The following is a 25986-nucleotide window of genomic DNA, read 5'->3' as shown; positions in this document are numbered from 1 at the left end:
GTCATGTCCTGATCAGTGGGCTTGGCCCGTCAGGGGGAGACCTTGACTTCTTATGGCCTGCCCCCTGAGGTGGTAGCTACCATCCAGGGGGCGAGGGCCGTTTCCACGAGGGCTGCGTACGACGACAGATGGAACATGTTCGTGTCGTGGTGTCTGGGTCAGTCACCGCCGGTGGAGGCCTGGCCTGGAGGATGCTGCGTACCGCAGCATCCTCTTTTTCTTGCAGGAAGTTGAGTCAAGGTCTGGCTTTCTCGACGGTTAAGGTGTACCAGGCGGCCATTTCCGCTTGTCACATGGGTTTCGATGACATGACGGTTGGCCGACATCCGCTGGTGCGTAGTTTTATGAACGGTGCCAGGCGGGCCAGGCCGGTCTCTAGGCCTCTGTTCCCGGCCTGGGTCCTGGCGGTGGTGCTGGGGGCGCTTTGCCTCCCACCGTTCGAGCCTTTTGAGTCTGTGGATCTGGAGATCGTTAGTCTCGAAACGGTTCTTGTGGTTGTTTTAACTACAGCTACACGGGTCAGCGACATACATGCGCTCTCAGTGAGTTCGGAGTGCATGAGGTTCTTGGGAGACGACAGCAGGGTTTGTTTATGCCCAACATGGCGTTTGTTCCCAAGAACGGAGTGGTGACCCAGACACCGGTTGAGCTGGTAGCTTTTCATCCGCCTCCTTTCGCTTCAGCGGAGGATAGGCGGCTGCACTCTCTCTGCCCAGTGAGGGCTTTGAAGCTCTACTGCCAGAGGACGGCGGTCGGCCGGTCGTCGTCGCAACTTTTTGTCTCCTTCGGCCCAGATGGTCGGAGGAAGGCAGTGACTAAGGCGACGTTTTCTAGATGGAGTTTGGATGCCATTAGGCTGGCCTACGTCAGTAGTGGCGCTCCAGTTCCAGAAGGACTGAAGGCTCACTCTACTAGAGGCGTGGCTACTTCCTGGGCCCTCTCCAGGGGAATGTCGGTCCAGGAGGTGTGCGCGGCCGCAAACTGGTCGTCTCCATCGACTTTTGCGGCCTTCTACAGCCTGGATGTGGCAGCGGCGTCAGTGGCGCACGCTGTACTGGACATAGCGGCTGTCTCTAGTTAGGGTAGGGGAGGTTAGGCAGGTTTTTGTGTTACCCGCCTTTTTTCCCTTCCCTACCTTCCTTCTCTTGAGTCCCCTCGGAACCACCGTTGGTAGGTTTCCAGGGGAGGAGGCCCTGTTTCCTTGTTTTCACTTATGGGACAGACTTGTGTCTGTTCATTTGATGAATAGGCAGACTTGGTCTGTCAGGGTCTTCTTTCTTTCAATATCCCGCACCCCGGCCCGGAGGGTTGGGGCGTCCAGGAGGCCAAAGGTCACGCCCGTGGGGGCGGGGCCTTGCGGCTAGGGGGCGTGTGGACCTGAGAGGGTTTCGGTATGGCTATAAGCCCCAGGGGGGTTTATGTATCCCATAGTGAGTATGTTACGGAGAATTTGACAAGAAACTCGAGGTTACGGATGTAACCCTGGTTTCTTTAGAATTCGGAGTAACATACTCACCTAACACCCCTGTTTGTGTGCATCTGCATGCAGAGAGCGGTTGTTAAAGAGGGAGAGCCACGTCACGCAAGAGGTTTTATACCTCTTCCGGTCTACCGGACACGTGACATACCCTTCTCAGCCAATGAATGGCCCGGGAGTTTATGGTATGTAGCTCTGTTCATCGCCAGGAGGCGCTGATATCCCATAGTGAGTATGTTACTCCGAATTCTAAAGAAACCGGGGTTACATCCGTAACCTCGAGTTTTTCATACTCAGGATCAGATTGATGAGCTGGACATATGCAGCCCAGAAACCAGTGTAGCAATCGGTCTTTCACAGACAGACCGATTTTTGTTGCATGAATTGTTAAATAATGCAAACAGAGTTTTCTGACTGTGACCCTTTTCTTTCTTTACCAGAATGTACGGTATATTCAAGGCCCTCATTGGAAACAAGTCCGCAAGGACTTTCATGAACGGACCTGTTAGACAAAGTATTTTAAATGTAACTGTGCTGTTTTACATTTTTTGCCTAAGAAAATATTCAATCAATCAATCAATATAGACATCTAGGATAATGTACCAAGATCAGAGAGCAGTGGCATACCTACAAAAGTCATATGGTCAATATCAGATTACATAGCAAAGTTTGAGGTAACACTTCTACACCCCAGTGATATGTTTGATAAAGTTGTTGCATCTTAACAGAATTCTAACAGAGGCACACTTCAAAACCACAGCCGGTTGGTACAAGTTCCATTTTGCAAAACAAACTCAAGGCCTTTGCAGACAGGGTGCGATTGGTCAATCAGTTTTTACCGCATGTGAAAAGACGCACGAATCGAACCACCTGATTCAGATGCTATCAATGCATTGAATGGGACATTATCACCTCTTATTAGACCTTTGAATGGGCGAAATAGGCGACATACTGACCTACCCGCGATTTATCAGACCATTCATTGGGTGTTATCAAGACATACTGACCTACCAACGGAGATGACTTAAATAGTTCAGTTTCGGTTTTGGTTTTGGTTTCGGACCATGACGGAGGCGCGCAGTCACAGGCGAACTGTCACCCCGTGAAGGACCACCGAGGGAGCTAAGGCGACCGAGTTGCCGTCCTGAACGGTGTGACGTTCGCCTGTGCCTACTCAGCGCCGTTCGAGTTATGTACCGATAGGCACAGAATCGTAAATATTGTTGTGGGGACTGCTCCGCCTCCAAGTAGGTCAGTAGCTCCTGATTACGCCCCATGAATGGTCTGACAAATCGCGGGTAGGTCTAAATCGCGCCTACTGGTTGCCTACTCGCCCATTCAAAGGTCTGATAAAACGTGATCACGCTAATATGTCCATCATTTTCGTGCCATGCAAATCCCAAACAATACATTATTAGTTACCCGTGCCAGCGTCTACACACTGATTCTAACAGTCACCCGGACCGACTAGCCAGTCAGTCAGGATGCCAGGTTGGAGAAAAACAAGCGCCAGAAACAAGCTGGTTCATGAAAAAACAAAAGCCACAGGGAGCAATACGGTGAATATATATGGGGTCTGATGGGGTCCGTGATGTTTCGCGCGGCTCCCAAGACTCCCAGGGGGTCTGTGGACCCCCAGGGGGTCCCCCATGTATTTGTTTCTCTTTTTTATTTTGTATTAGTTAATACATACAGAGAGAGGGACACGGAGGGACCAACAAGCACAAAGCCCCACGTAGCGGATAGGGGGAAGGGGCACGCAGCGCCCCGACCCTCTAGTGATACAAAAGAGAAAGTGTGAGTCTGAGTGTAAAGTCTGTGAATCTTTGAGTTATGATAGTAAAGAAAAAGTGTGTGTGTGTGTGTGTGTGTGTGTGTGTGTGTGTGTGTGTGTGTGTGTGTGTGTGTGTGTGTGTGTGTGTGTGTGTGTGTGTGTGTGTCTGTGTGTGTGTGTGTGTGTGTGTGTCTGTGTGTGTGTGTGTGTGTGTGTGTGTGTGTGTGTGTGTGTGTGTGTGTGTGTGTGTGTGTGTGTGTGTGTGTGTGTTCAGCGCAAACTACCAGTACCAGGGTTAGAGCAGTGGTATACCTACACAACTCACACGGTTGTCAGTATCAGCCTACATACGTAAGGCGACAAAGACATACTGTGAGGATTTGGATTTTGAATAAAGGATAAATATGTGTCTGATATAACTATACTGACTGAAAAAGTAATAGTTGAGGTATTTTGATAATACTTTATGAATTCACAAAAGGGATAAGCAAATTGTCACCAACAAAAAACATCGATATAGAGAAATAATAATAATAATAATGATGATAATAATTGTTGTTGTCAATATCAGCTTACATACGTAACAAAGATTTGGCAACAATTTTCTTAAACACAGTGATATGTCTGATAAAGTTGTTGCATCTAAACAGTGTGATTAAATGTCATTTCCGTCAGAGCCACACACACAACGACAACCGGTCATTGTGGTTTTGAAGTGTCAAATATAGACAGTTGGTACAAGCTCCATTTTGCAGCACAAACTCAGACAGGTTGCATCCTATTTAGTAGCACTTTGAATGTGTTCTACACACATAACGATGCACATCAGTCAGTGAGGAAGACCATCATTGTTACTTTGTAAAAGTAGGCCTCACTATTCAAATCTAAATTAAACTTTGAACGGATTCAACATGTGTTTGTCCTAGTCTGAGTGAATCTTAAAGTTATGCTACAAAAGACGAGTGAAGCTAACTCAGGCTTTTGACCATTCAGAAATCTGTTCGAACCAATGATCAGAACCAATGATCAGAACCAATGACAGGCATTTACACATAAAACATAAAACAAAGGTTTATAACCTGCTATATTCGAGTCACATGTCGCCTCATATGTAAGCAGTTTTAGATGATTTTGGATGGTAGGCTACTCTTGTTCCTTAGAAATATTAATATACAGTCATTTCACCTTTCTATATATTGTGTGTGTGTGTGTGTGTGTGTGTGTGTGTGTGTGTGTGTGTGTGTGTGTGTGTGTGTGTGTGTGTGTGTGTGTGTGTGTGTGTGTGTGTGTGTGTGTGTGTGTGTGTGTGTGTGTGTGTGATAGTGATCAGAGGAAGAGGGTGGAGCAAATGTCTGGTTGTTTATAATTAAAAAAACATCAAAACCTCTGGTCAAAGCATGAGGAAGTCACAAAGTCATCTGCAGCTCATTGTCATCATGAGAAATATCTACATTTATTGTTTGCTTTCTGGTGAGTGACCTCTGTTTTCATCTGCCTCTGTTTGTGTGGTTGTCTCTGTCTCTGAGTCTATATGATGCTCTCAATCTCTGTCTCATCCTTTGTCTGTCCACTGTTGTCTGTCCTCTGTACAAAACTTATGGAAAAAGTATAGTCCTCACATCATGTTCCGAATTAACAATTTGTTAGTCATACTGACGAGCTGTTTCCTTGTTTATCTCTTGTATTGTAGTGTTGAGTATTGTGGAGACAACACCTCTCAACATAACTGGCCATGTTGGGGTAATGTGTCTTTCACATGCTCAAACTGGGATGTCATCTTTGCCACCACTGAGGATAATACAAAGTACCTCTGTAACTATCCATGCATCACAGATGAAGACATCATTGTCTAATTCTGAAGAAACTAAAACAAGCAGAAGAATAACTTTGAGAAACTGCATTTGTATCCATGACTAAACTCAAGAAGTTCTGGAACATACGTATGTGGACTGGAACTAAGCATTCTTAAGGATACATTTGTACAAGTGCATCTTCATGTTAAAGATGGTGAGTCTGTAACTAATGTGCTTCAATGATGAACTGTACACATTGTAAGACAAATAACTGCCTGTGCTCTGTATTTTATTTGTATACCTTGAAAGGACAACATTATTGAAACACAAAATGTACTCAACTTTTCTACTGCATTGGCTGAAACTAAAATTAGAAATGCATAAACATAAGCACATGATCAAATATATTCCTCTGTTGTTCAAACATGCTTCCAGCTCCTGTAACAACTATGATGACCACTCCCATCACAACTTCTAAGATGACCATCACCACGCCTACGCTTCACCATCCTTATGTTTCTACAATGATCTCCATCATATCCACAACAACCTCCTCTTCCACCTCGTCTTTAGGAACTGGTATGTACTGCAGTCTGTTTACTTAAATCCTTTGTGTGCAGTGTGTCCTGCAATAGAAATATATAGATATAGTAAAAGAAAGTTTGTTCATTATTGTCTTGTCATGTTTGCGAAGCACTTTGTTGCTTTGCTTTAGAGCTGCTATACATAAATAAAGTAGGAGGTAGATATATGGGTGAATGTGTACAGATGTGCAGCAGGTTTCAGCACCTGTTCAACAGCCTGGTGACCTGGCTGTGGAAACTGTCTGTTTAAGATGGCAATTCATACTGTGGTATCACCTGATGATTGTTCTTATTATTACTCAGTGGTGGAAAGTAACTAAGAACATTTACTTAAGTACTGTACATAAGTAACATTTTGAGGTATTTGTACTTTACTTGAGTATTTTCCACTTTTACTTCTACTCCACTACATCTCGGATCGAAATATTGTACTTTTACTCCACTACATTTATTTGAAAAGTTTAGTTACTAGTTACTTTGTAGATTTCGATTGATATTACAAAACATACATTAACCACTTCAGCCCTATATACATTTTGTCTATTTGAAAATAGCCGATCTACAAGCTCACAATGTGTCGCGATGCAACACATTGTGAGCATTTAGATCCGCTATTTTCAAAATATTTTTATACATTTGAAAACTTGAAATGGTACATTGTGCATAATGACTACTTTTACTTTTGGTACTTTAAGTACATTTTGATGCCAACACTTTTGTACTTTTACTGAAGTACATTTTGAATTTCTGACTTTTACTTCTAACAGAGTATTTCTATATTGCAGTATTGATACGTTTCCACCACTGTTATTACTTGAGTCATAAAGTGATTCAAAGCTTACGGAAGAAGGATGTATGTTGGTTTGTCTGTTTTATAATTTAGTATGTCATGCTTTATTTATGTTGTGTATTTTTGCTATTTTGTCCACCAGAACATGCTAATGTATCTCGCTTATACACACTTCTAGGTTTGCTTGTTGGTTTAGCTGTCATATTAGCAGTGACAGTGGTGGGCCTGTTGATGTTCTGCACCAGAAAACCACAAGGTGAGTCACACACACACACACACACACACACACACACACACACACACACACACACACACACACACACACACACACAGACACACACACACACACACACAGTAACCCAGGAGCCTAATATCTTCTTCAAAATTACATTACCAGTTAGATGAATGTGACAGGGTGGAAAACGGGACATTATTATAATTTTTTGTTATTTATATTGATGCACTGTTTCATCATCATAACACCCTTTTAACCTTTATTGTGATGAATGCACTGTATTATTTATGAATGGACATGTTTTCCCCCCGGTCCCCGAGCCACTTGGTATGGCCCGATTGACTCAGTTCAAAAAGGCAGAGGAGCGAGAAGGACAGAGAGCAGGAGTGTGTGTGAAAGGACCGGTGCGACACAGAAAGTCCCAGAGCGTAGCCGAGGTAAAGGGCGTGAGAGACGGGAGAGTGCGTGCTGCCAGCCACCGAAAGCAACGAGCAAACATTTGGCAGACGGCTCCATTATAGAAAGACCCGTGAAAGACTGTGTGTGCAGAGGGGAAGGAGAGGACGACAGCAGCGACGACCAGACCATATAAGGAGCGAAGCAGGGCCTGGAGAGGAGCGGACGAAAGAGAGGCTAAAGTGTTGCGACGTTCAACTCCATCAGTAGGCAGCGAAAGCTGCCTTCGGAGTAAGTTTCTATCCACGCAACACTCGTATTTGTGATAGCCACCACTGCTAGCAGCCCACAGTACCTTGTCTGTAAACGGATGAACTGGCCTATTGCTTCTGTATTTCCAGACGGTGATAAAGAAACAGACGAACATTGAAGAGTCCTGGCTTGGCTTCCCTCCACCTGTTTTCCCCCAGTATTCGCACACACTTGTCTTAATTATTTATAGCATTTTTTATTGTATTTTAATAGCACCTGCACTTTACTTGTCCATAAGTATTTGATGCACATTTTGCTATTAATTTGCACAATTTGCTATTTGCACACTCTGCATATTGGCCGAAGAAAACCCCCGGTGTTGCATTTGAATGGCCTAAGTTCACATAGTACTGAACGCACTTTATATAGCACCGCACTTTACTTTTGTAAAAGTACTGTTGCCTATTCTGCTATTTATTTGCGCTCTTGCTATTATTGTTGTTTCGCCCATTGTTTGCATTTTAGTTAGTTTAGTAGGGAATACATTTTAGTTAGTTTAGCGGCGCCATAGGAGGTTAGGGTTTATATTTTAGGATTGTATTATTTTGTATGTGTTTTAAGGGCACAGAGGCCTCTTGTATCAGGGACGAATCTTAATAAATGTATGTTTACCCCTTTTTATCCACTGTGTTGGTCTCAGTTCCTCCTTGGTTTTATTGGTGTTGTGTTCTCCTAAAGTCTAAGTACTTACCCAGTTATCTCGAACCTGTGAAAAGCCTGTTAAACTGAGAGAGTTCATCAAGGAGTTCTTAGACTCCTTTAATCTAAACCTAAGTGGCGTAGTCTGCAAGGTTAATCATTTTATTCCATTGGTATAAGCAGCAATTACGCACCCCGCACTTTATTGTGCATCTGATATTTTATTGTTGCCAAAACCATTTGTGAATAAGTTAAAGGGTGTCATTTATCCCACCAGTAAATTGACACAGTTACATGTGACTCAGTCGGCAGTAGCTCACATGAACACGTTTTCCATATTTTCCAGTGTCCGTCCTCAGTACCAGGAACCCCACTGAAGATGATGGAGAGGTGAATATTATAACCGTTTTCCTATGATTCTTAATTGTTCTTTGGTCTGGTGTAACTTGTGTGCTATTGTGTTGTTTTCACTCTACATTGTTTTTATGCTGTTTTGTCTGACCCTGACTGCCAAAGACGAGATTCTTGTCATATTTAGCAAAGACCAATGACGAGAATTACGAGATTCACGTGATCAACAACATGAAGCTGGTTTAGTTTAGTGTTATAGGATTTATAAAAGTCAATTTTTCCCTGCTTTCTGTTGTGTTTGGCGAAAACAGGCCACATTTAACTCCCCATAACTATGGAACAGATTATCGCGACCGGACAATATGTTTTCCCCGATTCTCTGAGACCCCCGTACGTGTTATGAGGTGATCGCCGTGCGGGTGGCGATCATGGAAAATATTCCATGATTTTTCAAAGGTTAGTAAAAACGCTCGGAATCGCTGCCAGTGGCTTGACACTTTTCTGAAAAACTCTGGCAGTTAAAGAGTTAAATGAAGGCTAAATCCAATTCAGACTGTCCTAAACAGGTTGTGCCCTCTAACTGGCCTGCTGGTGGAGCACATACTGTAGTCAAATCAAATATTATTTATTTAGCACATTTCATACAGGCATAGGACCTGTCTGTCTGTCTGTCTCTGTCTCCCTCTCTGGGTCTCTTATGGGTCTATTGTATAGATTATGATTAATATGTCTGTCTGAGTGTCCGTCCGTCCATCCGGCTGTTACCAGCAGTATAGAGCTCTAGTGGTAACAGAATAGTGCTTCACTCACACAGCAAAGTTTCATTACCAACTACCATATTGCATGTAATGAAATAATAAACAAAACGGTGCAAAGATACATAATATCTCAGCAGATGTCTCACAAAACAGTTGTGAGAGTTGTATTTGTCTATGACATACTGGTACTCCTTCTTCCTTCTATGTTCTAATCTAGAGTCATACAAATGAAGCAACAAGAGGTGAAGCCCAATCAACAGGGACCCCCTGTCTCACCATGTCTGTCTACGAGACCATCAACCCAACCTCTGACATCTATGCTACTGTACAGTAGTCCCCTCTGAATAAAGTTACCTTCAATGTTGATTATCCTCCATACTAAACCAAGATATACGAAAATGTATAAATTATAAATAAATACATACACGTGTACATACATTATTAAATTAGATAATATAATTGTTAATATTCTTAAGTACTTCACTCATTTATCCCTAAATGTAATGCAGCGTTTGGAAATAAAGTAGGCCTTCTATTAACTACTTTGTTACTTTTGTATTATTCTATCTTCGTTGTATTTTAAATGTTTTAATCATCTTGGTATCTTATTGTGTACAGTACAGAACCTGTATGATATATTTCCTCTATGGCATCACTATTCTGTTCACATGATATGATAAGCCTAGAAGATAAAGGTGGTGGGTCATTGTAAATAACTGTTTCACATGTGGCAAAAAAAAGAGGCAAAAAAAAAGAGAAGTGCATAAGCAGCACTAACCAAGCAGTTTCCTGTTCCTGTGAGGGAGGTTGTCATGGATACTGTAGCACTGTGTAAGAATGTATGTCTGACTATGTATTAGCCTACAGGAGGAAACAACAGACAACAAAGACATACTGTAAGGGCATTACAAATTTGGATGTTTTGATAAAGGCTAAATATCACTATAGGTATGTCTGATATAGTCTATATAATAACTCAAAAAAGTATTGCATAGTTGTATTGAGGTATGATTTTGATACTTTAATTCACAAAAGGGATATACTAATTGTCACCAACAAACAAACATCCACATAGAGTAGTAATAAAAATAATAATCATCCTATAATTCTACAAAGCTCTGTGCGTCTGTAGCTCTGTGACTGTCTGAGCCCAAAATCTCTTCTGCTTGGTCCTCCTTAAGGCAGGTACAGACTGCAGGACCTTAAAATGGTCGGGGGGTCATCTGATCGTTAAGCATTACACACTGCAGGAGTTTATTTCTTGAAATCGGCTGTCATAATATCGTTGTGGTCTTCACAACAGGATTGATCCCCGACAAGGGCTGACACACTGTAGGATAGTTCACTAGAATGCTATCTCCAGAGTCAGACCCAATACATACATTTGAGTTTATTCCAATTCATTTTAATCGACGTATCCCGTGATATGCCTCTCTCCCTCTCCCTCTCCCCCCTCTCTCGCTCTTTCTCTCTCTCTCTCTCTCCCTCTCTCTCTCTCTCTCTCTCGCACGTCAAGTGCGCAGAAGCCGTCAGTGACAGCGTTGCCATGTCCGCTTATTATAAGCGACTTTGGGCTTGTTTTTCTGTAGAGTTGCTTGTAAATATTGGTTGTTGCGGGGTGCATTTTTTGGGCTTATTTGTGTAGTTGCTTATTTGGCCTTGTTTCCTAATGTTGTTTAAACCAGTGGTTTAAACAACACATAATATGTATTTGTCCGCAGACCCCCCTTCTGTAAATATGTTGTGCCATCATAGACCCCCATACAAGATTTGTGTGGATTTGGAAAATATTCCACAATTTTCTCAAGATTTTTATTTGAAAATAGCTGCGACGCGTTGTGAGCTTGTAGATCGGCTATTTTCAAATATCCAATGTATTTGTAAATAGGTTTAAAGTGCTCAAGTGGCCTTTTCTTGGGCTTGTTTTCATAGACCTGGTTGCTTATTTCTCTCGCAACATCTGGCAACGCTGTTCATAACAGCGTCCACATGATGCACACACACACACACACACACACACACACACAGAGCTCGCTCTTGCTCTCACTCTCTGTCTGTCTGTCTCTCTCTCTGTACAATTCCTCTAAAATAAACAGCCCACCAGGCTCGCTCACTCTCTCATTTTGTTTTATAATGTTAACTTAATACAGGACTGGACGGTAATATTGCGGTAGGGACTGTTTGTTGTGGTCAGATCCAGCGACGCTCCCCTGGCCACGGTGGCTGTAATGTGCTCTCATTGGCTGTAGCGTGGATCTCCTCGCAAACCCTTTCATAATGTATGATACTGTCCGATCTCCTGTCTGGGACAGAGCTGAATATCTAACATGGTAGTTATCTGAAAACGGTCGGAAAGCCGTCGCAGAGCGGATAATCGCGGCCACATCGTCTCGCGGAACCTTTCACACAGAGCGAGCATTATCTCGCAGATCAAAGGCCGATCTGCGTCAGATCGGGAGGTTTTGTCGGCGAGCGCCAAAAAATGTCGGCGACAGCAATATCGGACCCAATCTCCTGCAGTGTGTACGGGCCCTTAGTGGCTGGAGCAATTGATCTGCATTTGCACACAGCCATTGACCATTACCATGTGCACGGAACACCAAAGCCCGTTTTTCGCTTTCCCCAAATGGCAGCTGTTTATTAGTGTTTTGTGTGTGTGTGTGTGTGTGTGTGTGTGTGTGTGTGTGTGTGTGTGTGTGTGTGTGTGTGTGTGTGTGTGTGTGTGTGTGTGTGTGTGTGTGTGTGTGTGTGTGTGTGTGTGTGTGTGTGTGGTTTGTGTGTGTGTGTGTGTGTGTGTGTGTGTGTGTGTGTGTGTGTGTGTTGGATAGCAGCAGGGACACAGCCCCTTATGGGCGTAGATTGGGATTCTATGGGGACACTGGAGCCCATGGGCGTCATGGGCTGTCCCCTATACGTACCTTCTTGCTGTTACAATTATCCAGAAAAAAAGATCAAGGTTCAAGCTTATTGCCAGCAGTACCAATCACAAAACAAAGACATGTGAAATTAATTTTGCACTAAAACCTCAGACAACTACTCACAGGAATAAGGAGATGTCTGTGACAAGCAAATCTGAACCTTATCCACGCCACACTCCTCCACCACCCCTGCCTAGACACCCAGTAGAAGACACTAGATACATGTTGTGATAGCTCTGTACTGACTTGCACACCCTCTCTAGGCCCACAAGTGGCCATTTTTTTCCTACTGAGTGTAGCGTTGTGAGCTTGTACATCGGCTATTTTCACAATGTTTGCCTTTTTCTTACCTAATATTTGAGATAATATATATATAGATAATATAGTCTTAAGAGTAATTAAACAGTAACTTTAGAAATGTGCAGATACCCTGTATACACTCATACTGTATGTTGGTTTGTTTACTGTTGAGTGAGAAAACAATGTTGCACATTAAGCTAACCATCTGGGGACCCCCCAAAATCATTTGGGGGACCCCCAGTTTGGGAACCAGACACCTTTACAAACAAATTGATGAAGACATTTCTCAGTAAGGAATTTCTTCCAAGATTTGTGTAATATTCCCAGTCTATCACTTGGCAGCCATGTTTTTACAAATGTCACAGTACCACCCAGTAATAATGAATTTATTCCTTATTGGTATCCAAATAAAATGTTAAAGCTTCAACAGAATGTGAATTACATGTATAGGTGATGAATTCACCAATCCTGGGCATTATGGCGTGTAGAAAAGGGAGAAATGTCCAATTACATTGTTGAATATGCTTATAACCAATTGCTTCAATATTTAATTGTACTTATAATCACTTGACTATAATGTATATATGCTAATTGGATTCCTAGATCCCCAAAACATGGGGTTAGGCACCATAATTACTTGTGTAGGGCAAATAATGAAGGAGTAATGGTCTTTTAAGGAACTGGTGGCGGCCATCTTGGAAATTTGACATTTCTAATGATCAGATTTCGGTATGTTGTATGTATTTTGATATGTTATTAAGTACACCTGATACTACAATAAACCATTGAGAAACGTTTTATTTGTTCCAATTTGTTTTGGGTCAAACCATATTTGCACCCGCCTATATACACATCTAGAATAATGCACCAGGGTACGAGCACAGTGGTATACCTACAAATGTCAATATCAGCTTACATAGCAGCGTTTTGGGAACCATTCTCTTATACACCAGTGATATGTTTGTTCGAGTTGTTGCTTAACAGTCTGATGAAATGTAATTTCCGTCAGAGCCAAACACACAACCATAACCGGTCATTGTGGTTTTGAAGTGTCAAATAGACAGTTGGTACAAGTTCCATTTTGCAGAACAAACTCAGACAGGTTACAGCCTATTGAGTAGCACTTTGAAGTTATCTGAAGTTCATCATTCAATGTGTTCTAAAGATAACACATTGAAACATATCCAGTAATTAATAGATGTAACATATCCAGTAATTAATAGATGTAACTAGTGATGCACAACTATCAGTCAGTGAGGAAGATCATCATTGTCACTTTTTAAAAGTAGGCCTCTGTCTCTTCAAATCCAAGTGAAACTTTGTAAGGCTTCAAAATGTGTTTTTCCTAGAGTCTGAGTGTATAGAGTCTGTAAATCTTAGAGTTATGATACAAAATATAAGTGAAGCTTAGTGCGTGCGTGCGTGCGTGCGTGCGTGCGTGCGTGCGTGCGGTAAAGATCAGAGGAAGAGGGTGGAGTAAATGTCTGGTTGATTATCATAAAAAACAACAAAACCTCTGTTCAAAGCATGAGGAAGTCACACATCCTCTCTGGCCAGAACTTGACAAGTCATCTGCAGCTCATTGTCATCATGAGAATTATCTACATTTATTGTTTTCTTTCTGGTGAGTGACCTCTGCCTGTTTTCATCTGTCTCTGTTTGTGTGGTTGTCTCTGTCTCTGAGTCTATATGATGCTCTCAATCTCTGTCTCATCCTTTGTCTGTCCACTGTTGTCTGTCCTCTGTAAAAAACTTATGGAAAAATTACAGTCCTCACATCATGTTCTGAATTAACAATGTGTGAGTTATATTGATGAGCTGTTTTCTTGTAGTCTCTTCTCCTGTAGTGTTGAGTATTTTGGAGGGAACACCTCTCAGCATAACCGGCCATGTTGGGGAAAATGTGTCTTTCAACTGCTCAAAATGGGTTGTCTACCGCATCTCCACTGACCATCAAGCAAAGTACCTCTGTAACTATCCATGCAGCAGATGGACAGATAAAGACATCATTGTCAAGGCTGAATCTGGAGAAACTAAAATAAGCGGAAGAATAACTTTGACAAACTCCGGGGACTTTGCACTTGTATCCATCACTGAACTCCAGAAGTCAGATTCTGGAACATACGTATGTGGAGTGTATATACCATATGACGCAGATGCGTTTATATTTTGCAAAGACTCAGACCTCCAATGATGAGAAGATTCACGTGATCACAACAACATGAAGCTGGTTTGGTTAGTGTTATAAGATTTATAAAAGTCAAATTAAATGTTCCCTGCTTTCTGTTGTTTTTGGCGAAAACAAGCCACATTTAACTCCCCATAACTATGGAACGGACGATTTGTTTCTCTGTGTAATGAGGCGATCGCCGTGCGGACGGCGATCACGGAAAATGTAAAAACGCTCGAAATTGCTGCCAGTGGCTTGACACTTTTCTGAAAAACTCAGTGGCAGTTAAAGAGTTAATGAAGGTTAAATCCAACTCAGACTGTCCTAAACCAGTCATTGTCTGGTGGGTGTGAGTTAAGAATTGCACAGTTTTAAGTGTGACAGTGACATCACACAGGCTGTGCCCTCTAATTGGCCTGCTGTTGGAGCACACAGAGTCAAATCAAATATAATTTATTTAGCACATATCATACAGGCATAGGCTTTGTCCGTCTGTCTGTCTGTCTGTCTGTCTGTCTGTCTGTGTGTCTCTCTCTCTCTCTCTCTCTCTCTCTAGTCGTCCGTCCGTCTGTCCGAATATGTAGGGGAGGGAATCCTCCATTCTGTTGAAGACCATACTGTTAACAGCAGTAGAGCTCTAGTGGTGACATAATAGCGTGTCACTCAGAGAGCAAAGTTTCATTACCAATTACCATATTACATGTAATAGCATAATGAACAACAACAAAACGGTGCAAAGATACATAAAATCTCAGCAGATGTTCACAAAACAGTTGTGAGAGTTGTACTTGTCTATGACATACTGGTAATTCTTCCTTCTATTTTCTAATCTAGACTCACACAAATGAAGCAACAAGAGGTGAAGGGACAACAGGGACCCCCTGTCTCACCATGTCTGTCTACGAGACCATCACTCCAACCTCTGACATCTATGCTACTGTACAGTAGACCCCTCTGAAGAAAGAGTTACTTTCAATTAGCAGCCATTCTAAACCAAGATATACTAAAATGTATACATTATAAATAAATACAGTTGTACATACATTATTACATTAGATAATTAATATAATTGTTAATATTGTTAAGTACTTTTTTAAGTAAATAAGAAGAGGCAAAAAAAAGGAAGTGAGTAAGCAACACTAACCAAGCAGTTTCATGTTCCTGTGAGGGAGGTTGTCATAGATACTGTAGCACTGTGTTAGAATGTATGTATGTGTAACAAACAACAGACAACAAAGACATACATACATAAAATGTGGATTTTGAATAAAGGCTAAATATCACAGGTATGTCTGATATAGTCTATATAGTAACTCAAAAAGTATTGCATAGTTGTATTGAGGTATGATTCTGATGATAATTTAATTCACAAAAGGGATATACTAATTGTCACCAACAAACAAATATCCACAGAGTAGATGTAATAATAATACAAATAATAATATTAAAAGTGTGCTTGCGTGCGTGAGTGTGTTCTCTTTAACTTACTTATCGTACTTTTAGGGTGGTTAAATAGCCAATTTCGATCTGAGGCCGATTCTAAAAACGCCTCCTAAATCCTAACCTAAGTTTTCTGGGAAAAAAAATGTATGTTGCTATCTATATACAGTAGCAACAGCTAAAATGATACAGAGGCGTTCCCGGCCTGAAAGGTATAACAACGTATAGGTAACAGGCCTAAATGGCAGTGTTGGGGAAGCTACTTTGAAAGCGTAGCTTGTAAAGCTACAAGTAGCTCACCATTGCAGTAGCTTGATCAAGCTACATAGCTACCCCTGGAGAAATGTAACTTGTAAAGCTACAGCTACATAGGAAAAAGTAGCTCAGCTACTTTTTTTTTTTTTTTTTTCAGCGTTAAATTGAGAATGTATGTGGTGTATAAGAAACAAAATATAATATCCTACAAAAAAGCTAGCAGAAATATGCCTCTCAACTGAGTTCTATTTCAAAAAGGTTGACATTTTCTTTAGTAAACATCTGTGTTCATAAAGTAAAAGACTAGAGACTTAATTACACAAAAAAGAGGATATGTGATATTTGATCGTCAATCTTAACACACAGACAGTCTCGTCTTCTTTAAACATAAAACTGTAATGACACTTATTGTCTGCACTTATTATCTAATTATTTATGTAAAAAAAAGAAAGACTGGTCTCTTGTATAATGATAGCTACACCTTTACACATTAACTAAACAATGTTACATTCTCTCTGAAAGATTCCAGACAATATCTGAACAATTGGGTCTATATTTCTTTAGATGCCATGGCATAATCTCTTGTTTACGCGTCACATGAGGAGTCTCCCAAAGTTCTTAGGTGGTTCCGTTTGGCACTCATCCATGCCAACGCTGAAAAGCCGCTCACATGGAACACTGGCTGGGACACCAGTGTTGAACTTTATTAAGGCTTCTTCTCTCATTTTTGGCAGATATTTTAACACATTTTGTGGGGAGTCATCTGTATATTGGTAAAGTTTTGTCTGTAGAGGCACCCACATCCAACACCATGAATTTTGAATTTGTGTGGCCAAGGTTGGGCCGGTACTTCGGGGGTGGCAGGAGGGTTGTCCATGGTGACGTAGTCTTGCATAGCCAAACAACTATTCCACAATCTCCGAATGCCATATAGAGTCTGGGACTAAACCTCCCGAAATCCGAGGCAGGAAGCTAGCATCCGTTCACCATTTCCGTTCACGAAAATATATTTTAAAATATCTTTACATTGTATTGTCTTATTTCCATTTCTGCTAAGCAGCAAGCTATACATGCTTAGATGATTTTGATCTATATTAGGATTTCCGCAAAGACAAAACGGAAATGGGGAGGAGGCTTAACCTCCCCTTTATCGCTTGATCATCAAAATTGCTTCTGTGCTCCAGACTGTATGACCGGAAACATCTGAAAATTGTGGGAGGCAACAGTCTGGCCACGCGAGACTAATGGTGTATGGAAGCTAATATATGCCATAATTCAAAAGAAATCAAATCAAAAGATTTGTATTTATAGTTTTAATTCCATGACAAGCCAACAGCTGCCTTTGCTAGCTCTGATTGGCCCTGGTATCACTTGAATGCTTCGCAGGGTGCAGAAGGCAGTGTGAAACACATAAGAACTAACTGTGTCAGTGGCATCACCATTATGGAAGCGAATAGATGCCATAATTCAAATGAAATGGCAAATTTGAAAATTCAATTGAAATAAGAGAAATGCTTTTTAATCTTCAGAAAGTTAACGAATTTTTTGAGACAAAAATAAATGTAAAATGCTATAGCGTTAACATTTAATCTACAGGTGTGCTCATTCTATGACGGAATTAAAACTATAAATACAAATATTTTGATTTTATTTCTTTTGAATTATGGCATGTATTCGCTTCCATAAAAAGGGACAGTCTAGTACAAGAACACAGCAATGGTAAAAAATAAAATGAATACATTAATGTCATATTATTGGCCAAAATTGTAGCTTGTAACTTGAGTAGCTAAGCTACAAGAAATTACCCAAAAAGTAGCTGAGCTACTTGACGAGGTACATAAATATGAATGTAGCTAAAATAACGCAAGCTACAGCAAAATGTAGCTAAGCTACGTAGCTCAGCTACATGTAGCTTAATACTCCCCAACACTGCTAAATGGGATAGTGAACACCAACCACTCGTAGACACTGATGAAGGCCGGATGGCTGAAAATGTTTTGTGGCATGAATAATTAAACAAAGCAAAAAGTTTTTCTGACTATGACATTTTCTTTCTTTACCAGAATGTATACACATCTAGGATAATGCACCAGGGTACGAGCGCAGTGGTATACCTACAAGAGTCATATGGTTGTCAATAGCTTACATACGTAGCAACGTTTTGGGAACAATTCTCTTATACACCAGCAAGTGATATGTTTGATACAGTTGTTGCATCTTAACAGTCTGAGGAAATGTCATTTCCGTCAGAGCCACATACACAACCATAACCGGTCATTGTGGTTTTGAAGTGTCAGACAGTTGGTACAAGTTCCATTTTGCATCACAGACTCAGACAGGTTACAGCCTATTGAGTAACACTTTGAAGTTATCTTAAGTTCATCATTCAATGTGTTCTAAAGATAACACATTGAAACATAACACATTGAAACATATCCAGTAATTAATAGATGTAACTAACGATACACAACTATCAGTCAGTGAGGAAGACCATCATTGTCACTTCTTAAAGTAGGCCTCACTCTATTCAAATCCAAGTGAAACTTTCTATGGCTTCAAAACTTGTTTTTCCTAGAGTGAGTGTATAGAGTGTGTGAATGTTAGAGTTATGATACAAAATATAAGCGAAGCTTAGTGTGCGTGCGTGCGTGCGTGCGTGCGAGAGAGAGATATGAGGAAGAGGAAGAGGGTGGAGTAAATGGCTGGTTCATTATCATAAAAAACAACAAAACCTCTGTTCAAAGCGTGAGGAAGTCACAAATCCTCTCTGGCCAGAACTTGACAAGTCATCTGCAGCTCATTGTCATCATGAGAAATATCTACATTTATTGTTTGCTTTCTGGTGAGTGACCTCTGCTTGTTTTCATCTGTCTCTGTTTGTGTGGTTGCCTCTGTCTCTGAGTCTATATGATACTCTCAATCTCTGTCTCATCCTTTGTCTGTCTAGTGTTGTCTTTCCTCTGTACAAAACGTATGGAAAAATATAGTCCTCACATCATGTTCTGAATGAACAATTTGTGAGTTATACTGATGAGCTGTTTCTTTGTTTATCTCTTGTACTGTAGTGTTGAGTATTGTGGAGACAACACCTCTCAGCATAACCGGACATGTTGGGGGCAATGTGTCTTTCACATGCTCAAAATGGGATGTTAAGACCTCCACCACGAATAATGCAAAGTACCTCTGTGACTATCCATGCAACACAGATGAAGACATCATTGTCAAGGCTGGATATGGAGAAACTGAAAGACGCGGAAGAATAACTTTGAGAAACTCCGGGAAAACTGCATTTGTATCCTTCACTAAACTCATTAAATCAGATTCTGGAACATACGTATGTGGACTGGATAGAACACTTGTTCTGGATGAATTTATACAAGTGCACCTTGATGTTAAAGATGGTGAGTCTGTAACTAATGTGCTTCAATGATGAACTGTACACATTGAAAGTTAACAACTGCCTGTATTTTATTTGTATACCTTGAAAGGACTACATTATTGAAAAAAAAATGTACTTAACTTTTCTACTTCATTGGCTAAAATTAGAAATTAGAAATGTATAAACATAAACACATGATCAAATATATTCCTCTGTTGTTCTCAAACATGCTTCCAGCTCCCATTACTACAACTAAGAAGACCACTCCCATTACAACTAGTAAGATGACCATTACCACTTCTACACTTCAACATTCTGATGTTTCTACAATGACCTCCATCATATCCACAACAACCATGCTTCAGGAATCCTCTTCCTCCTCGTCTTTAGGAACTGGTATGCAGTCTGTTTACTTAAATCCTTTGTGTGCAGTCCTGCAATAGAAGTATAAAGTCATAGCCAAAGAAAGTTTGTTTATTATGGTGTACGCATGCACGCACAGCCCGTCACAAATCCACACATCGCGACCCATCGCGAACACACACACACACACACACACACACACACACACACACACACACACACACACACACACACACACGTCGCAAACTCCGAATCTCCGATGTTGACATAAAAGCGCTAATAAACAGCTTACATTTTGGGAAAGTTAAAAACGGGCAATGTTATTTGGTGCATATGCTAATGGACAACAAATATTATTATTTAGAAAACTCGAGGTTACGAAGGTAACCCCGGTTTGTTTAAATTCGGAGTAACATACTCACTATGGGATATCAGCGCCCCCCGGCGATGCACAGAGCTACATACAATAAACTCCCGGGCCATCTCATTGGCTGTGAAGGGTATGTCACGCGGACGGAAGTCCTAGGGGTATAAAACCCTCACGTGACTGTGGCTCCTCCTCTTTAACAACAGCTCTCTGCACGCAGATGCGCACAGAAAGGGGTGTTAGGTGAGTATGTTACTCCGAATTTAAACAAACCGGAGTTACCTTCGTAACCTCGAGTTTGTCTTCAATTCTCCGTAACATACTCACTATGGGATTAATAAACCCCCCTGGGGCTATAAGCCATACAAACCCTCACAAACCCGCACGCCCACCAGCCCACGAGGCTCCGCCCCCACGGGCGTGACCTCCGGCCTCACGGGCGCCCTAGCCCTCCGGGCTAGGATGCGGGACACATAAAAAGTAGACCCTGACAGACCAAGTCTGCCTCATTCAACTAATGAAACAGACACGAGACTGTCCCATAAGTAAAACGAGGGAACAGGGCCTCCTCCCCCAGGACCCAGCCAACTGGCAGTCCCAAGGGGACCTAGGAGAAGGAAGTCAGGAAAAAGAACAAGGCTCCAGGCCTGTTCAATCCCCCCTCTAACTAGAGACAACCGCTACACCCAGGACGGCGTGCGCCACTGATGACGCCGCCACGACCAGGCTGTATAAAACCGCAAAAGTCGATGGAGACGACCATTTTGCAGCCGCGCATATCACCTGAACCGAAACTCCACTGGAGAGGGCCCAGGATGTCGCCACGCCTCTAGTAGAGCGAACCTTCAGTCCCTCTGGAACCGGGACGCCACCGCTAGCGTAGGCCAGCTTAATGGCATCCAAGATCCATCTAGAAAGCGTCGCCTGAGCAAACTGCCTTCCTCTGACCACCTTGGCCAAAGGAGACAAAAACTACGTCGACAATCGGCCGGCCGCTGTTCCCTGACAGTAGAACTTTAAAGTTCTCACCGGACAGAGACAGTGCAACCATCTATCCTTCGCTGAAGCGAAAGGAGGCGGATGGAAAGCTACCAGCTCGACTTGGGCATGGGTCACCATCCCGTTCTCAGAGTGAACGAACGCCATGTCAGGTTCAAAAGAACCTTCCTGTCGCCGTCCGGGAACCTCATGCACTCCGCACTTACTGAGAGCGCGTGCATGTCACTGACCCGTTTAGCTGTAGACAGGGCCACCAAGAGGACTCAACAAAGTCCAAACAGAGGGCGGCAGAGTGCATCTAGCACCACCGGCAGGACCCAATGCCGGGAACAGAGGCCTTTTAACCGGCCTGGCTCGCCTGGCGCCGCCCATGAAAAGACGCACCAGATGCTGGCCAACCGTCTTGCCATCGAAACCCTCGTGACAAGTGGAGAAGGCCCCCAGGTACATCTCAACCGTCGAGAAGGTCAGCCTGATTTAACCTGTTTTGCAGGAAAAAAGAGGATGCTGCGCAACTGAGCCTGGAAAGCCACCACCAACGGCGAATGTTCCAGACCCCAAGACACAAAAGAAAATCCATTTCATGTCGTAAGCAGCCCTCGTGGCACCGGCCCTGGACCCCTGTATGGTAGCTACCACGTCAGGGGACAGGCCACACAAGCCCAAAGTCGCCCTCTCACGGACCAGACCCACAGGTCTAGGTCCTGATGGCGGGGTGTAAGATCTGACGCGTCCACTCAGATCGCCAGCTAGCTTTTCCAACACTGGAGAGGCCAGGCCTCCCTGCTTGTTGACATAGCACAAGGTCATGGTGTTGTTGGTTCTGATCAGGACATGACAACCTCGAAACCTAGCCTTGCAAAGTCTGACCATCAGAAAAAAAACGTCATCAGCTCCAGGTAGTTGATGTGGGCCGTCTGTAGACTGGGACCCCACACCCCCCTGGCCGAGCGGCCCTCGTGGACGACACCTCACACCGTGAGGCTGGCGTCCGTGGTAATGATCTGACCAACCGTCTTGCCATCGAAGCCCTCGTGACAAGCGGAAATGGCCGCCAGGTACACCTTAACCGTCGAAAACGCTAGGTCCTGGTTTAACCTGTCTTGCAGGAAAATAAGGACGCAGCGCATCGGAGCCTGGAAAGCCACCACTGGCGGTGACTGTTCCAGACATCAAGACGCGAACATGTTCCACCTGCCTCGTACGCATCCCTCGTGGAAGCGGCCCTCGCCCCCTGGATGGTAGCTACCACGTCAGGAGGCAGACCACACGAGGTCAAGTTCGCCCTCTCACGGGCCAAACCCATAGGTCTAGGTCCTGAGGGCGGGGGTGGAAAATCACGTCCCCTCCCTGCCGTAGCAGGTCCGTGCATAGGGGAAGGAGCCAAGGCTCGGCGTAGAGGAGAGGAGTCAACTCCGATCTCCACACGCCCCACGTCGGCGCCACCAGTAGCACTGACAGACCCTGGAGCCTGACTCTCCCCAGTGTTGGGGGAATCAGCTCCAGTGGTGGGAACGCATAAAGCAGTTAAGGGCTGCGTCTGACCACGGTCTAAGCGTGTCCACGCACCGTGGGGATACCCGGACCTCCTGATAACCTCAGGTGGATTGGACTCCAAGAGCCCGCATCCACCTCTGGAGAAAAGGTCACCTGTGGGGCTTGTCCAAACGAAACAGGTGTATGTCATGAGACCCGCCGCCTGCATGCATAGCCTGTATGTGACTTGTCGCCTCACGCGAGAAGACCACAGGCCGAAAAGCTGTCTATCCCGTCCCGGGACAGACGAGCCGTGAGCCTGGTCCAGCCCAGCAAGGTCCCCATGAAAATGGTCCGCTGAGACGAGACCAAGACGCTCGACGGACATTGATGGTGAAAACCCGCGACGTCAAGTGGGGAAACGGCCACGTCTGTGTGCCGCACCACCTCCTGACTGCGGTGGATAGAAAGGAATGTGGAAATAAGCATCCTTGATCGATGCTGGTCCACCAATCCCCTTGACGCCCCGTCCGCAGCTGCGACGCGGTCGTCAAAATCCGGAATTTTGAAAAACCATCAGGTATTTGTTGAGACCCTTCGTATTCAGAGAGGGTCATACGCCCCCCCCCCCCCCCCTTCTTTTCCACCCGAAAACTTTTTTGAATAGAAAACTTGGTTTTGATTCAAGATAGTATTCTGAAAGCGTCCTCGCTCAGGAGAGAGAGAGAACCTCCTCTCTCAGAGACCTGGCTGCATTACCTCCCGCATGAGAGAAACAACACCTTGTCCGACATAGGATGTTATGCATGAAGGCACGTGTAAAACACACCAGTACAACCACAGTGTGATGTTGTTGATAAGGGGAGCTTACCAGTACAACCACAGCGTGTCACTGCTGTACTGAGATAAGCAACTCTCCAACAAGCTGCGCACTGAGCGAGCGAGTTAGGAGAGGGCTCTGATGCCACCCAGTCCCGCGGACAACGCACGTTTGTCTCCGAATTTAAACAAACCGGGGTTACCTTCGTAACCTTGAGTTTCCAACGGGACCGGTGATGTCATCACGTGATCCAGCGGGCCCGCACGTGCGGCGCCCGTTAGAAACCGTGGAAGGGTAGCGGTGGTAGGTGGCCACCGCAGTGTTGCCTTAGCGGGGCTGGCTATATATAGGCTTTGGTCCCTGTATAGACAAATCTCCCAGACCCAGTAGTATTTGCCATGTCGGGAACCGTGCATGACGGACACTATGGGCTTATAAAGAGGGGTTATCGGCGCTGGGGGTGGAAAAACCCCCATGTGTCGATACCTCTTGACAGGGGTTGGGACAGGTAGAGAAGGTATCCCAGCAGTGTCTACCATGCTGTGAACCAGGCATGATAGGCACTTTTGGGCTTATAACAGGGGCTGGATAATGTGCTTATTTATTTTGAAACATGTGAAATTAAACAAAAAGGAGGCACAGAATACAGTGTAAAAAAGTGAAACGTTTTCACATACCCTATGAAAAACCACTCCCAAAAGAGCCTCCTGACAGGGCTGCCAATGTGCTTATGTACTTTGGAACATGTGAAATGAAACAACAGTAGGCACAGAAACAGTAAACAGCATGAAACGTTTAACATGGTCTTATGAAAAACCATCATGTGTCCCAATGGCACCCGATGAACCTGTCCGCGTTGGAACCGGTGATGTCGTCACGTGATCCAGCGGACCCGCACGTGCGCGTGCGTGCGGGGCCCGTTAGAGACCGTGGACGCGGCCACCACAGTGTTGTTTTTAGCGGGCTGGCCGTGCGCTACACTAAAAAACCACACTGCTATGTGTTGTTGTCAGTGAGGATAGTCAGCCGCTAAGTGAAACAACAGTAGCCCGACTGCAGGCTATGTTAACCTAGCAGCTAACAAGCTAGTCAGGTCTAACTCACCACGGGCCAAGAAACGTTGACGTCCGTTACCATGAAGACAGATGACGCATATGCGTGGCGTCAACATCCTGTCCCGGTCTGCCGGTCGCGCTGGGAGTGATGACAGACAGGCCCTCCGCGGAGGAGGCGTTCTGTCGCTCTCTAGAGGCGAGCGTGGCATAATACACAAAGGGATGTTGACACGACAAGGCCACTGGTCCGCCATTGTGGCGCAACTGTGGGCCTGAGCGGCCATTTTGTGCCGTGGGAGACAGGCCCTCCGCGGAGGAGGCGTTCTGCCGCCCTCCAGAGGTGAACGTGGTACAGTACACAAAGGTTGTTGACACGACAAGCCCTCTGATCCGCCATTGTGGCGCAACCGTGGGTTTGAGCGGCCATTTTGTGCCAAGCGGCCGTTTGTGAGCCTCTCGTCCCACAGTGGTGTTTTGACGCCCCCTGGTGGACGAGAGGCAAAACTGGTTTGATCCCACTTTATTGGCTTTGGGCCCTGTATAGACAATATATCCCAGTAGTATTTGCCATGCCGTGGACCCGTGCATGACAGATACTATGGGCTTATAAAGAGGGGTTATCGATGCTGGGGGACCGCCTGGGGACCCCCATGTGTTGATACCTCTTGACAGGGGTTGAGACAGGTAGATAAGGTATCCCAACAGTGTCTACCATGCTGTGAACCAGGCATGATAGGCACTCTTTGGCTTATAACAGGGACTTATAACAGGGGCTGGATAATGTGCGTATGTATTTTGCAACATGAAAATGAGACAAAAAGGGGGCACAGAATACAGTGTAACAGCATGAAAAGTTTTCACATTACCATATGAAAAACAACCATGTGTCTCAATAGAGCCTCCTGACAGGGCTGCTAATGTGCTTGTGTACTTTGAAACATTTGAAATGAAACAAAAACAGGCACAGAAACAGTAAACAGCATGAAACGTTTTAACATAGTCTTATGAAAAACCATCATGTGTCCCAAAGGCACCCGAAGAACCTGTCCGTGGATAATGTGCTTATGCATTTTGAAACATGTGAAATGAAACAAAAAGGGAGGCACAGAATACAGTGTAACAGCATGAAACGTTTTCACATACCTTATGAAAAACAACCAATAGAGCCTCCTGACAGGGCTGCTAATGTGCTTGTGTACTTTGAAACATGTGAATGAAACAAAATAGGCACAGAAACAGTAAACACCATGAAACGTTTTAACATAGTCTTATGAAAAACCCCCATGTGTCCCAATGGCGCCCGATGGGAGTCTGGCGCTAGGAGAAGGCGTAGTC

General features: G+C 43.8%; 1 protein-coding gene across 1 annotated transcript in view; it reads left to right on the top strand.

Annotated features, from left to right (window-relative positions):
• Positions 1-19476: 19476 nt before the first annotated feature.
• LOC308074820 (uncharacterized protein) overlaps positions 19477-25986 on the top strand; it is a gene marked incomplete at its 3' end in the record, with an annotated part of 383670 nt that continues 377160 nt past the window's right edge. The window contains exons 1-2 of the mRNA XM_080414319.1: positions 19477-19593; positions 19809-19967. Coding sequence (XP_080270445.1) covers positions 19856-19967 — 112 coding nt within the window. The 5' untranslated portion in view covers positions 19477-19593; positions 19809-19855. The remainder of the gene's footprint in view (positions 19594-19808; positions 19968-25986) is intronic.

Source organism: Gymnoscopelus braueri (assembly GCF_963280865.1).
Source record: "Gymnoscopelus braueri genome assembly, chromosome: 19".
Taxonomy (NCBI): Eukaryota; Metazoa; Chordata; class Actinopteri; order Myctophiformes; family Myctophidae; genus Gymnoscopelus; species Gymnoscopelus braueri.
This window is presented reverse-complemented; position numbering and strand designations above follow the sequence as displayed.